This window comes from Carassius gibelio, chromosome A7 (assembly GCF_023724105.1).
Source record: "Carassius gibelio isolate Cgi1373 ecotype wild population from Czech Republic chromosome A7, carGib1.2-hapl.c, whole genome shotgun sequence".
Classification (NCBI taxonomy): domain Eukaryota; kingdom Metazoa; phylum Chordata; class Actinopteri; order Cypriniformes; family Cyprinidae; genus Carassius; species Carassius gibelio.
Genome location: NC_068377.1, coordinates 25,519,772 through 25,533,856, shown reverse-complemented (window position 1 = coordinate 25,533,856; position 14,085 = coordinate 25,519,772). Strand labels below are relative to the sequence as shown.

General features: G+C 38.7%; 1 protein-coding gene across 1 annotated transcript in view; it reads right to left on the bottom strand.

Annotated features, from left to right (window-relative positions):
- Positions 1 to 4,131, bottom strand: part of LOC128016949 (immunoglobulin superfamily DCC subclass member 4) — a 70,009-nt gene extending 65,878 nt beyond the window's left edge. Inside the window, exon 1 of the mRNA XM_052601920.1 lies at positions 3,685 to 4,131. Within this exon, the coding sequence (XP_052457880.1) occupies positions 3,685 to 3,751 (67 nt within the window). The 5' untranslated portion in view covers positions 3,752 to 4,131. The remainder of the gene's footprint in view (positions 1 to 3,684) is intronic.
- Positions 4,132 to 14,085: the final 9,954 nt, after the last annotated feature.

Below are 14,085 nucleotides of genomic sequence, written 5' to 3'. Positions count from 1 at the left end.
TTCAAATTAACTTGAAAGACCAACCTGAGCAATCAAAAACTTTAACTCACTCTGACAAGGAGATCTACTTACTTGACCAGTCAATCTACCATCTCCTGTTATTGTATTTTCGTACAGCATCTCTTGTGGTGACACCTGTCAAAATACTACACTCCTCCACATCACCGCCTATTATAATCAAAACATCTCTGATCTCTTTTATCATAATCCACAGGTGCTGATGTCAGTATTTCATTTCATTCCAACACCACCACAACATGCCTGTAACTTTCAATATGACCCTGAAGATTGTGTTCGGCAATAGTTAAGAACATAGGAGTAGATTTAGGTCGTTTAGAATATCTGAAATGTCTTCACCCTTTTCCTCAGTCAACATGGGAGTTCCTCACTAGCTGGATTTACACCTCTCTGAAATATTAAGTGAGTTTTTCCACATCAGGAGTGATTCTAGGATGATATTGTTTCCTATGTGGATCATAAAATAAGATATTTTGAGAAATGTCTCAGTGTTTTTTGTACGCACAATGGAAGTCAATAGTAACCAAAACTGTTCATTAGTTGTATATTAGGCCAATTGGATTGCATTTCATTGTGTGCATTCATGGCTAAACCTACTAGATAGAGATAATACTTAAGATTTAATATAATATACTTATAACTAATAGCATAGTTTATTAATGACTCAACAGTTATACAATATACTGGGGTAAAGAAAGTCATATAGACAATATATAGGATATTTAAATGTTTCTGTCCATTTTATGTGAACTCAGCATTCTGGCTAAATTCGCCCATTGGCCTCCAACCATCATGGCCTGCTAACAATCCCCATATCCACTGATTGGCTTCATCACTCTGTCTCCTCTCCACCAGTAAGTGTGTGGTGGGCGTTCTGTTGCACTATGGCTGCCGTCGCATCATCCAGGTGGATGAGGAGATACGCCCTGACAATGTAAAGCGCTTTGAGTGCCTAAAAAAGCGCTATATAAATGTAAGGAATTATTATTATCATTATTATATCCTAATCTTGTACAAATCAAAGAGACCGCATTGTTGCAAAACCTTAATAATTTAACAGAGATCTTGAAGGGTACTTTCCCTTTTAAGAGCATTGGTTATTATTCTAACCAGAGTTTTGCCAAGGAAAAAGCATCCTCACCTCTATTATTATGAGGAAATAATATTAGGGTGAAATTGGGTAAATTGGGACACATTTTGCTATTGAGATGACTGAGAAAACCGGTCATTCTCAATTAACCCCTATTATCTTAAATATTAGGGCATGGGAGCAAAAGCAACCATCAGTAACCAAAAGAGAGAACTGATAGTTACTTCACGTATAATCTACAGGAATAGCATGCTATATGAAAACAGAATTTATTATTAATGTTAAAAATAATTCTGGTTTGTTGTTTTGAGTATTTAACAAAACAAAAATTACAAATTAAGTAATTAAGTATTTAAAACACACACACGAACAAGTTAACATAACAGGTATTTTAGCAGCCATCCTTCAGCTTTGCACAGTGGTCTCGCGCACGCATTTTTAATGCTATTGATCGCTAGTAGGTTCCGCCCCGCTGTAAATAATCCACCCGCTACAGCACTGGCACTAAAATCGTTAACGGAGCTCAAAGATGACACTGTGTTTTGACTGCTGTGGTTGCCATTTATACTTCCCAATGGATATCGGTGAGCCGAGTGCATTGCTGGATGCCGGGAGGTGCCCATGTGTTTCAGTACTCCTCTTTGTTATGTAAATAAGGCGAATAGTCTTTGGATAAATCGCCTGACCACTCCCCACCCCTTTTTCTTCCAGCGCCAGTGACTGAATTCAAGTCGCTGGTTCCTGCCCGAGGCTTCACGAGCCATATCAACACTCCCACAGCCTCTGATCTTTCCAATTTCTTTACTGTAAATTGCACAAAAGTGTGGGTATTGTACACAAAAAGTCCCAAAGCCCTGTTTAAACTAATAATTGTTTGATTTAAAGGTCAGTACAAGGAAACACAGGAAAAAAAGTGTATTATGCTATTTAAAAGGTTCATAATTTGGTTTTGGGAATCCCCAACAACAGGTTTACATGCATGCAAGGTCAAATGACACGTTCATTTACTTATAATCTGCATTTGATTTTACGTTATTTCTCAATGACCCAAATGATTTGTTTGAAGATTCATCTTTCCACACCCCTCCTTTGTGTGATGCTACTTTGCTCTAATTGGTAAATTAGTAAAGACAATTATGAGTAAAAACAATAATGATATATATACGTTAGCCAAACACAGATGTGGAGTACAGTTTGTAAACCAACATATTGCTAGCCAATTAAAACTAGCCCAATCACGTTTGAATTTGCAATAAAATGGGCAATCCAGGGGATAAATATCATGTTATTGGAGTCGCTGCAACCAGAGGCAACAGTGTTAAGGAAGCCCAACACTGCCACAGCATTTGAGGAGGATTTGAGTTTTCGCAGGGATGTCCAAGTAGAACAGGTGGGCTTTATGAAAAATATGTCCACTTGTGACGTGTGAACTTCACAGAAATGGGATTCAAATTTTAAACGACTAATTTCAGCGGTTCATACTCTTTCTTTTGAGAGACAATAACTTTATTTGTGATGCATATTCAGCTGTAAAACTTTGCAGGATGTTTACATTCACATACAGCTATGGTAGCTACACACTGCATGAAAGGTAATTTTAAAAAATCCATAATAGGGGCACATTAAAATAGACAGTATGAAGCAAAAAGCTGACTTTCTCTTCAACATGACCTGTTTAACTCCATGTCATCTTGTTCTGTGTGAAAGGCACTTTTGCCCAAGCTTGTTATCGTTATAACCTTTACATATGCATGTATTATTTACCTAAGATTACAATCGTAACCAGACATATAGGTATCCCAGTTGACCTGTAATCTTTTTTCATTCATTTCAAGACGAATATTACGCTTTAATAAATGTTCAAAATAAATGTTTAAATAAGTTATATTTTTAACTCAAGGGCTCTCTGGGTAGACATGAGTTAATATTCGCTTGCAACGTTTAAGTAATATGTAGAATTAAGCCCTTTTTAAGAACATTCCCCAAATTTGAAGCTTCACTTCTAAATAAGGCAATCTAACAAACCCCTTTAAAGTCCAACATCTATTTTACCAAATGTTAGCTACTTTGCTAAGTCATGACTCACGATGACTATCAACCTGTACATTCCCAAACTAGAGCCCCCTTACTATATCCGCCCCTCTGAGCAAACACTGCCACGCTTTCTATGCATTATAGGGTGTTTTTTAATTATTATTTTTTTGGTCAATATCGTTTCATTATTTTTTACTCTAAGCAGTTACGTCGCAATTAACTAAACTCTATATTGAACGCATAATATGGTTTACAAAAGTAAGGTTTGGATGTGACAAAAAGTTGAACCACCAATAAATACTGTAGCCTACTTCAGCGTAATTTGATTGCTTGCGCAAAGGATATATAAAAAAAGGAAAATGTGAAAAGTAAAAGCTCCGAAACGCTGCAACAAGCAAGGTGCATGATTTCTCTCTCCAGCCCCTCTACTCACATATCCTGACAGATACAAAGAAATACATAGACACAGGCTACCAGACACACACACAACTTAAAAGACATCGCATGGGAAAACACTGGGGGTTGGATTTAATTTGTATTACCTTGCACGGATAATCCACAGTAACCCAGAGAAAGTAGACAGAAGAACCAGATTTTCTCCACCGCCATGTAGAGCGTTTGATTTCCAGCAGCGGGGGTAAAGCAGTGTGTGCTTTATATGACCGCTACAGCTACATGCATATAATGGAATTCGGGAAAAAAAAAAATCTCTTCAGGTTTAATTAGTTATTTCACGTATTTCCCTGTCGCGCGCCTTCCCCACCAATAAACATAACGTGGTTGTGTTAGTCGGGGAAGAGTCGTCGTGTCTCTCGGCGCCTCATCGCCATGTTGTGTCCAAATGTTAAGTGTGTGTGTGTGTGTGTGTGTGTGTTAGCCCTCCTTACACACACACCAGTGAGTCCCGCTTTAGGTGTCCACTGGAGCTGCATGAAACGCTGCCACTATCCTCACACACCCCCTTTCCGTGTACACGACTCCACGCTTGCTGGAACCTGCAAACGCGCTGCGCCAAAACACGACACAATGTTAAACAAACACACACTGACTAATTTAGAGCTTGGTATTTCGCCAGTAGCAATGAAAAATACACCCTTGCTTAATATGATGTGCTGATATATTGCAATAGCACGTGCCAATTTGCTAAGACGGATGTGTGCTATATTTACAATTTCATTCATTCTAACTTCAGTAGTGTTGATCGCACAGGTCTACAAGGCATACATAATTCAATGCATATGAATAATAGCCTCAGTAACATTCTATAGTTCACTGACTGATGCAAGTCATAGACTATTGTGCAAAACACACACATACATAGTACACAGTTGGGGTTGCAGGACCCTCTGCCTTGACCTTCAAATGGGCCAGAGAGAATTCTTCTCTTGTGGTGTCTGAGGGGGTGAGAGATCACATGTGCATCCGTGTCATGTGCTCCTACAGGATGAGGATTGCACCCCGCCTGGCCACTGACACAGCCATGTGCATGGGACCCTTGCTGTCTCTGAACACAAAGAGCTAAATAGGTTCAGCTCAACCACAGGCTCACTAGGGGCAGAACAAAGGTAAACAACTCATATATCTGGCAGTGTATCCACATACTCTTTTTGAGTAAAATGGTTCGCGAACGCTATGCATAATGTTTCAGAATTTGTAAATATGTCAATTTTATCTATCTATCTATCTATCTATCTATCTATCTATCTATCTATCTATCTATCTATCTGTCTGTCTGTCTGTCTGTCTGTCTGTCTGTCTATCTATCTATCTATCTATCTATCTATCTATCGATCGATGACTTTTTCCATTTGTGGACACTTTCCACTGCACAAAATGTTCTTTATAGTGTAAAATAGTTCAAGAACTGTAAGGTTCTTGTACTCATATAAATAAAGGGGATTTGGCAGCAATGAAGTCACACAAATGACCTTTCGGTGAAATATTTTTCAAATAATTATTTATTTATTTATTTATTTTAGTGAGAAGAGAAGAATATTTAAATAATCTGAAGAAGCATTTTTCCACTATAAAGGAACTTTTGTACATTTAGAACCTTTATTTTTAAGAGTGAGGGAATTTTAAATAGTTATTGTGTGGCATCGCTCCAAAACCAACATTTGGAAGCTTTATTTTTTATGAGTACGAGAACCTTTCAGTATATATGCAGTTCTTAAAAGAATACAATTTCTTCTTAGTGTGAGGAACACATTAATAAACTATATAATAATCTAATCTATTTCTTCTGAAGAAAGAGATTTATACTCATCACAAAACTACATTACAAACACTAAAAGATTTCAGGTGTAAACAATGTTATCAAACATGGCATGATGGCAACATTTTGAGGAGAGGGTCCAGTCTTGTGTATTTACAGAGCAGATAAGAGAAAAGCCACGGGAGATTGTAATGCAAGCATTTATTCAGTACCCATGGAAATATGTTCTATAATACAGACTTTAATATTTCATAGTGTATGTATATGGATTCTGCCTTGGGCAAAATCATGATCAGAATGGGCACAGATATTTTATCTCTCCCAATTGCAAACGATGGGCTTCCTGGGGGTAACCGTATCCAAACCTCAGAGGGACTGAAACAGATCAAACAACAGGGATGTCCCTCCTGCAGCTGCTATCTCTCCAAACAGCGCTTCTCCTGTAAGCAGAATGCACTCACTCAGTAAATATCTCCTGCCTCTCTGTGCGGTTGTGACTCTAGATTACTCTGCTTCCACAACATAAAAGGCACTTTTGTCATGGCATAATGGAGTGATTGTATGCATGTCCATGTTGTTTTAGGGTGGGCTGCTTTTGCTTCTAAACAAAAACAAATAAAAAGAAAGATTATAAGCACTTTTTTTTAGACAAAAAGAAACACCACAACTATGCTGTTTAGAGATCTCGAACATCTGCTCAAATGAGTTAATTTGGGGTGATAAAGCTCATTTAAGGTTATAAACTGCCTGGCATGACTGAAAGCTCCTGAGTAAGGCCTCAGTTTCATTACCAATAATCGTATAAGAGTATGTAGTTGTTAAAAATAATGGTCCCACTTTATATTAAGTGTCCGTAATACCTGTGTACTTACATAGTAACTGGATGTGTACAAACCCGATTCCAAAAAAGTTGGCATACTGTACAAATTATAAGTAAAAATTGAATGGAATAATTTACCATTTTATTCACAACATATCAAATGTTGAAAGTGAGACATTTTGAAATATCATGCCAAATATTGGCTCATTTTGGATTTCATGAGAGCTACACATTCCAAAAAAGTTGGGACAGGTAGCAATAACATACAAGCGGTGGCGGGTCCAGACAATTTTGATTGGGGGGGGGGGGGGGGGGCAATGGGGGGTCCTGGTCATTTCAAGGGGGGTCTCATGAAAACCAACAAAAAATACAGTGGACATGGCCAATAACTGCATATTACTGCTACTAAACAACAAAAACAACAGCATAACAACTACTTTGTTTTTAATTAATCAATCAATTGCAGTTTGCAAACAATATGCTCAAACTTTAAAGTGTTTGGTTCGCCCAAAAATTTAAATTATGTCATTAATGACCTTCTTGTCGTTCATAAGACCTCCGTTCATCTTTGGAACACAGTTTAAGATATTTTAGATTTAGTCTGAGAGCTCTCAGTCCCTCCATTGAAAGTGTGTGTACGGTATACTGTCCATGTCCAGAAAGGTAAGAAAAACATCATCAAAGTAGTCCATGTGACATCAGATGTTCAGTTAGAATTTGTTGAAGCATCGAAAATACATTTTGGTCCAAAAATAGCAAATCTATGACTTTATTCAGCATTTTCTTCTCTTCCGTTACTGTTGTGAGCGAGTTCACAGCACTGCAGTTTACTGATATCCGGTTTGCGAACGAATCATTCGATTTTACTGGATCTTCTTGAACCAGTTCACCAAATCGAACTGAATCGTTTGAAACAGTTTGCCTCTCCAATAAGCATTAATCCACAAATTACTTAAGCGGTTAACTTTTTTAACATGGCTGACACTCCCTCTGAACAGGGCCGTGCAAAGACCTTTGGAGGGGCAGGTGCTCAAAGTATAAAAGGGGCACATAGAACAAGGCTTTAAATAGCGCGGTTCAAAATATCAATACAGCAATATATTGTGATGCATTCCTTGCTGATTCGCGTATAGATATGGATGATTATGTATTGATACAGCAGCAAATGCTTTGAAGCAGTTTTGAAAAAGAAACAATAGAGAAAACAATTTTACGTTTAAAATAATAATATAGCTCTGGGATTAGAAACTGAAATGTCTTAAATTGTCCCAACCTGATGGCTTTTTCTTCTCTGTTCTACAGAATAATTAAGAATAGCAGTTATAGTAAAAACTATAGAAAACACTTGTGCCTCTACATTTTCCTCTTTCTCACCAGCCTCTTTCTCATGGCTTGCTGTTCCCTGCTCTCTTTCTGTCATTTGTGCCTCTACATTTCCCTCTTTTTCTTCCTCTATCTTCATCTACTCATCTGATCTATTACTTTCCACTCTCTGTCCATCTAGGAACAAGGCTCAATTTACTATTGTTACGCCCCGTCTAGGGGTAGAGCGTAACATGGGAAAAAACAAGCGTGAACCATAAACTTCTTTTGAATTTTATTTGGGAGTTCACTTTCAGGAGCTGACAGTGCCAAAATAATAAACAAAATGTTCTAAATATTAATCCCTCTAAATTACCTATCCAAAATTAAAAATAAAAAAAACAAAAATACAATTCTCTTAACCTAACTACCTAATCCAAAAACAGAGACCCAAACATTACAAAAACAAAAGGTGGCGTCTAACTCCCTACTTTCCCAAAACTATTTACAATATTCAATATAAGATTTACAAAGAAACATCAAGCTCAGAGGAATATCCAACGAATGGGGGTAAAACAACACAAGCACCGTACAAACAGCATGGTTCACAAAATGGCCGCCCCCCCTGGGGAAATGCTGTCATCTCTTTTAAAGGGGCGAAGACCAATCAGAGTGCAACAGCAATGAGTCTGCAGGAACCAATCAGCAGCAACCTGGGCAGACACACACAAACCAAAACACAAAAACTATAGGGTCGTAACACCCCCACATATAAGAGTAAACATGTTTTACATAGTTTACAATTAACACCTAGACAGAGAATCTGCTATCACGTTGTCAGCACCCTTCTTGTAATTGATTTGCAAATTAAAGCTCTGACAGATGAGTGACCAACGCATGAGTCTCTGGTTTTTGTTACACATTCTTTGGAGAAAAACGAGGGGATTATGGTCAGTGTATACAGCAATGGGTTGTGGACTAGAACCGATATATACTTCAAAATGCTGTAGAGCAAATAAAAGAGCTAGGGCTTCCTTTTCAATGGTACTATAGTTTACTTGATGACGATTAAACTTTTTAGAGTAGTAACATACGGGATGGTCAACTCCTTGGTCGTCTTCTTGTAATAGGACAGCACCCGCACCGTTTCCACTGGCATCCACTTCAAGTTTGAAAGGTCGACTGAATTCAGGAGCAGCTAAAACAGGAGAACTACATAACAGACTCTTCAAAGAAACAAATGCACAATGACAGTTCTCATTCCACTGGAAATTGGCATCTTTGCGAAGGATATCTGTGAGGGGTTTCACAACAACAGAAAAATTCTTGCAGAAACTCCGATAGTACCCGGCCATCCCAAGAAATCGTCTAAGATCTCTTTTTGATTTAGGTACAGGAAAATCAACAATGGCTTGCACTTTGGCTTCCACAGGGCGAACAGTACCATGACCAACTTCTTTGCCTAAATAAGTAATGGTAGCATGACAAAACTCACATTTTGTTAGATTAAGTGTTAGATTGGCATCTTTAAATCTGGTAAACACTTCTTCTAGAGTTTTCAAATGATCATTCCAAGTATTCGAGTAGCAGACCACATCATCCAAGTATGCTTCACAGTTCTGTACATTAGCCAAGACACAATTCATTAGACGTTGAAAGGTCGCTGGAGCGTTTTTGAGCCCAAAAGCTAAGACCTTATACTGAAGGAAAGCGTCAGGGGTAGCAAATGCTGAAATCTCCGAAGCACGTTCAGTCAGCGGCACCTGCCAATACCCCTTGAGTAGATCTAGCTTAGTTACAAACTTAGCGCTGCCAATGCGATCAATGCAATCATCTATCCTGGGAAGAGGATAGGAATCTGCCTTGGTTAGTTGATTAACCTTTCGGTAATCAGTACAGAAACGTGAGGTTCCATCAGCTTTTGGGACCAACACACACGGAGAACACCACGGACTACAGCTGGGTACAGCCAAACCATTTTCAATCAAATACTGAGTTTCCATCTTCATGATTTCACGTTTCACAGGGTTTACACGGTAAGCATTTTGTTTAATGGGTCGATGGTCACCAACATCAATATCATGCATTAGCACATGAGTCACAGTAGGTACATCTGAGAAAAGCGGTGAATACTTCTCAACCAACTGCACAATTTCACTTCGAGCTGATCTAGATAAATGAGAGAGCTTAGAATTGAGGGTTACTAAAGCTTCAGAATTTTGAAGGCGTGCACCAGAAAGACAGGCACTTCCTAACCGAAGATCATCCATACTTGGAGAATAATCAGTAGAAGCTACATTTACAGAGGCTACTACAACTGGAGTCACAGAAGTTACAGGAACACTGATGGAGTTTTTAGAATTAGAACGAGAAACATACAACTTGAGCATGTTTATGTGACAAACACGAGTCTTTCTTTTCCGCTCAGGGGTTTGTACTACATAATCAGTATCATTCAACTTCTCTTCAATCACATATGGTCCGGTGAACTTTGCCTGTAGTGCAGAGCCAGGCAAAGGTAGCAACACAAGAACTTGATCGCCTATTTCAAATGAGCGTTGAACAGTCTTTTTATCAAATGTTCCCTTCATTCGGGTTTGGGAAGCTGACAAGGACTGTTGTGCTAACTTCCACATAGAATGCAAGCGTTCACGAAATGAGCTTACATGATCTAGGACACTCGTAGAAGAAAACCCTGGCAGACCTCCAGAAAGTAATTGCTCTTGCAACAATTTTAATGGACCACGAAGGGTATGTCCGAAGACCAACTCAGCCGGAGCAAAACCAAGGGATTCCTGAGTGGTGTTACGAACAGCAAACAACAGAAGAGGAATCTGCTCATCCCAATCTTTCTCATGTTGGAGACAGTAAGTTCTTATCATAGTTTTAAGAGTTTGGTGAAATCTTTCGAGGACACCTTGGGACTGTGGATGATAAGCACTAGATGTACAGTGTTTAATACTCAACTCTTTCATTACCTTACGGAAAAGCCTTGACATAAAGTTGGATCCTTGATCGGATTGAATGAATTTTGGAAGACCAAATGTTGTACAGAACTTCACTATGGCTTTCACGATGATCGGAGTCTTTAGTGAACGTAAGGGAATGGCTTCAGGGAACCTAGTAGCAGAACACATCAGCGTTAACAGATATGAGTGACCAGATTTAGTTCTTGGCAAAGGACCAACACAATCAATAACTAGTTTCTCAAATGGTTCACTCATTACAGGAATGGGTTTCAAGGGAGCTGGAGGAATAACTTGGTTTGGTTTTCCAGCAACTTGACACTCATAGCACGATCGACAATACTGGGTAACAGCAGACTTCATTCCGGACCAGAAAAAATGTTTAAGAAGGTTATGGTAGGTCTTCTTAATACCCAAATGTCCGGACAACTCATGGTCATGCCCCACACTCAGTACATGTTCTCGATATGACTTCGGAAGGACTACCTGGAACACAGAGCTCCAATCTTGCTTTAAGCTCTCAGGTCTCCACTTACGCATTAGCACTCCATCGTCAATAAAATACGCTATTGTGTGGTCTGCTATCTCAGCTTTGTCAACCGCAACAGAAAAACATGACTTCAAAGTATCATCAGCATTTTGTGCCTCCATCAACTGTCTCTTGTCAAATGGGAAATCAAATTTTGGTTCCAGCTTTAAATTTTGTATAGGCCTACAAGCTTCCACATTTGTGTCTTCAGTGCCACCAACATTTAAATTCATGAATGAATCAGAGAGACCAATCTCCTTGTCGAATTTACGCGCCTGTGCACGAGTAACAACACACGAATGAAATACACTTGGAAATTTTTGAATTAACACATCATTCTGAGGTACACTAGGGACTTCAGTAACTTCAGGAAGACAAACAACTTTACTTCCAGCCAAATCATTTCCAAGAATTAGAGCTATACCCCTTACTGGTAGCTCATTACGTACAGCCATTTTAACTGAACCAGTCACAATGTCTGAACGCAAGTACACAGTATGCAAAGGAACTCTTACAACCCCAAGTTCTATTCCTTGAACTAGAACTTCTGAGTTACAACTAGACTGTGCTGAAAATGGGAGTACATCTGCCAAGATGAAGGTTTGTGCAGCCCCAGTATCTCGAAGAATACGTACGGTTCTAGAATTTGAATCTGATTCAGACAATGACACTTCACCTTCACAAATAAAAGGTTCAAAGGTAGGATCAATAGAGGGTAATGAGTCAGGAGGATGAGGGCAAACAAAAGCTACAGACTTTGACGCATTCTGAGCCTTCCTCTGGCTTTTCCGCTGTAATGTAGGACAAACAGCAATCAAATGTCCTTTTTCATGGCAATAAAAACATTCTCTTGACATCAATGATAATTCATTTGTGTGATTATCTAGGGAAACAGCATCTGCACTCTTAGAACTATAGTTGCTATTCACAACAGTGCGACGTGACAAACGTGGGGACTGAAAAGCAACCTTGTGCGTAAGCACAAATTCATCCGCCAAAACCGAAGCTTCAGTTAAAGATGAAACTTTTTGTTCGTTGAGATAAACTACCACTTTTTCTGAAACGCAGTTTTTGAACTCTTCCATCAAAATTAATTCCTTTAACTGCTCAAACGTAGTGACTTTGCTCGCTACACACCATTTCTCAAACAATGTAGTCTTCTCACGTGCAAATTCGACAAATGTTTGACTGGTGTTTTTCAAATGAGCCCTAAATTTTTGACGGTACGCTTCTGGAACAAGTTCGTATGCTCTTAATACAGCCACTTTAACCGAATCATAATTCATGCTTTGCTCAAGTGTCAATGCCGAACAAACCTCTTGCGCCTTCCCAACAAGTTTACACTGCAACAATAAAGGCCAAATATTTTTCGGCCACTTTAACGTAGCTGCAATGCGCTCGAACACAGTGAAATATGTGTCAACTTCCCGTTCTCTAAACGTAGGGACTAATGAAATTTGTTTACTAATATCAACATCAGTGTCAGGACTTACCTTAGACACAGGCAATGTTGCAGGAAGGGAAGGAGAAGTGATTACCGGCGTCTGCACAGGAGTATTTCCCCGTAACACTGGAGATTGTAACTGCTTAGCCTGCCCAAACTTCAATTCGAGCTCCAGCTCTTTCACTCGGACATCTCGTTGTGTCTCAAGCTCTACAGCTCGGACATGCAACAGCTGACTTTGGTATTGGCTTCGGCTTAGCTCCACTTCCAGTTCTTTCAACCGGATGGCCAGTAAGGGGTCTTTTACCAGAGACGGATCAACAGGATCTATGCGAGCTGCCTCCTGGGACTTGAATTCTGCCTCCGCAGTTTCCAAATCTTCAGATTGCGAAGTTATTGCAACACCTGTAACCACACTCTCACTAGGTAAAATGTTCTGTTTTTCAAGCTCCATGTGTAGTACCGCCTTAATCTCTTTCTTTAACGCATTTCGAGATACAACTATATCATAGAAATCTGCTATAACTAACAAATCATCTTTACGACATTTTTCCAATTGTTCTACTGTCGGCGCGATCGTAAATTTATCGAGTTCAAATTTGGATGACATACTAATCACCGTAACTCCTCCCTTACCAAAAGAAAAATCCCAGTCAAAGAGAAACCACAACAGAACAACTAAATGACTAACTACTTTCCACTGGAATAGACAAGCTACCAATTTAGCAAGAATGGACGAGCCCCCAATTTCCATGTTACGCCCCGTCTAGGGGTAGAGCGTAACATGGGAAAAAACAAGCGTGAACCATAAACTTCTTTTGAATTTTATTTGGGAGTTCACTTTCAGGAGCTGACAGTGCCAAAATAATAAACAAAATGTTCTAAATATTAATCCCTCTAAATTACCTATCCAAAATTAAAAATAAAAAAAACAAAAATACAATTCTCTTAACCTAACTACCTAATCCAAAAACAGAGACCCAAACATTACAAAAACAAAAGGTGGCGTCTAACTCCCTACTTTCCCAAAACTATTTACAATATTCAATATAAGATTTACAAAGAAACATCAAGCTCAGAGGAATATCCAACGAATGGGGGTAAAACAACACAAGCACCGTACAAACAGCATGGTTCACAAAATGGCCGCCCCCCCTGGGGAAATGCTGTCATCTCTTTTAAAGGGGCGAAGACCAATCAGAGTGCAACAGCAATGAGTCTGCAGGAACCAATCAGCAGCAACCTGGGCAGACACACACAAACCAAAACACAAAAACTATAGGGTCGTAACACTATTTCAACATTAATCTATTATTTTAACCATCACTACTACTCTTGCACCTAATCAATAAGTCCACCTTAAATATTGATACAAAACATTAAAAAACTGATACACTGGAATATAGTGGTTAATATTATTTTTACTTTTGTAGTCTAAAATTGAACACCTTTGCAATGTAAACAAATGACAGGCTACATTTGTTATTCATATCCTTCACACTGCAATTTGATGTCAGGTATATTAGGAATTTTTTATTGACATTGATATTTTTACATTTATTTCCAGAGAGATATTATTGAGTTTACAGGCTAAAGTGGTCTTGCTGTTGTAAACATTGTTGCTATTGTAGAAAAAAATATATATATATTTTATATATATATATATA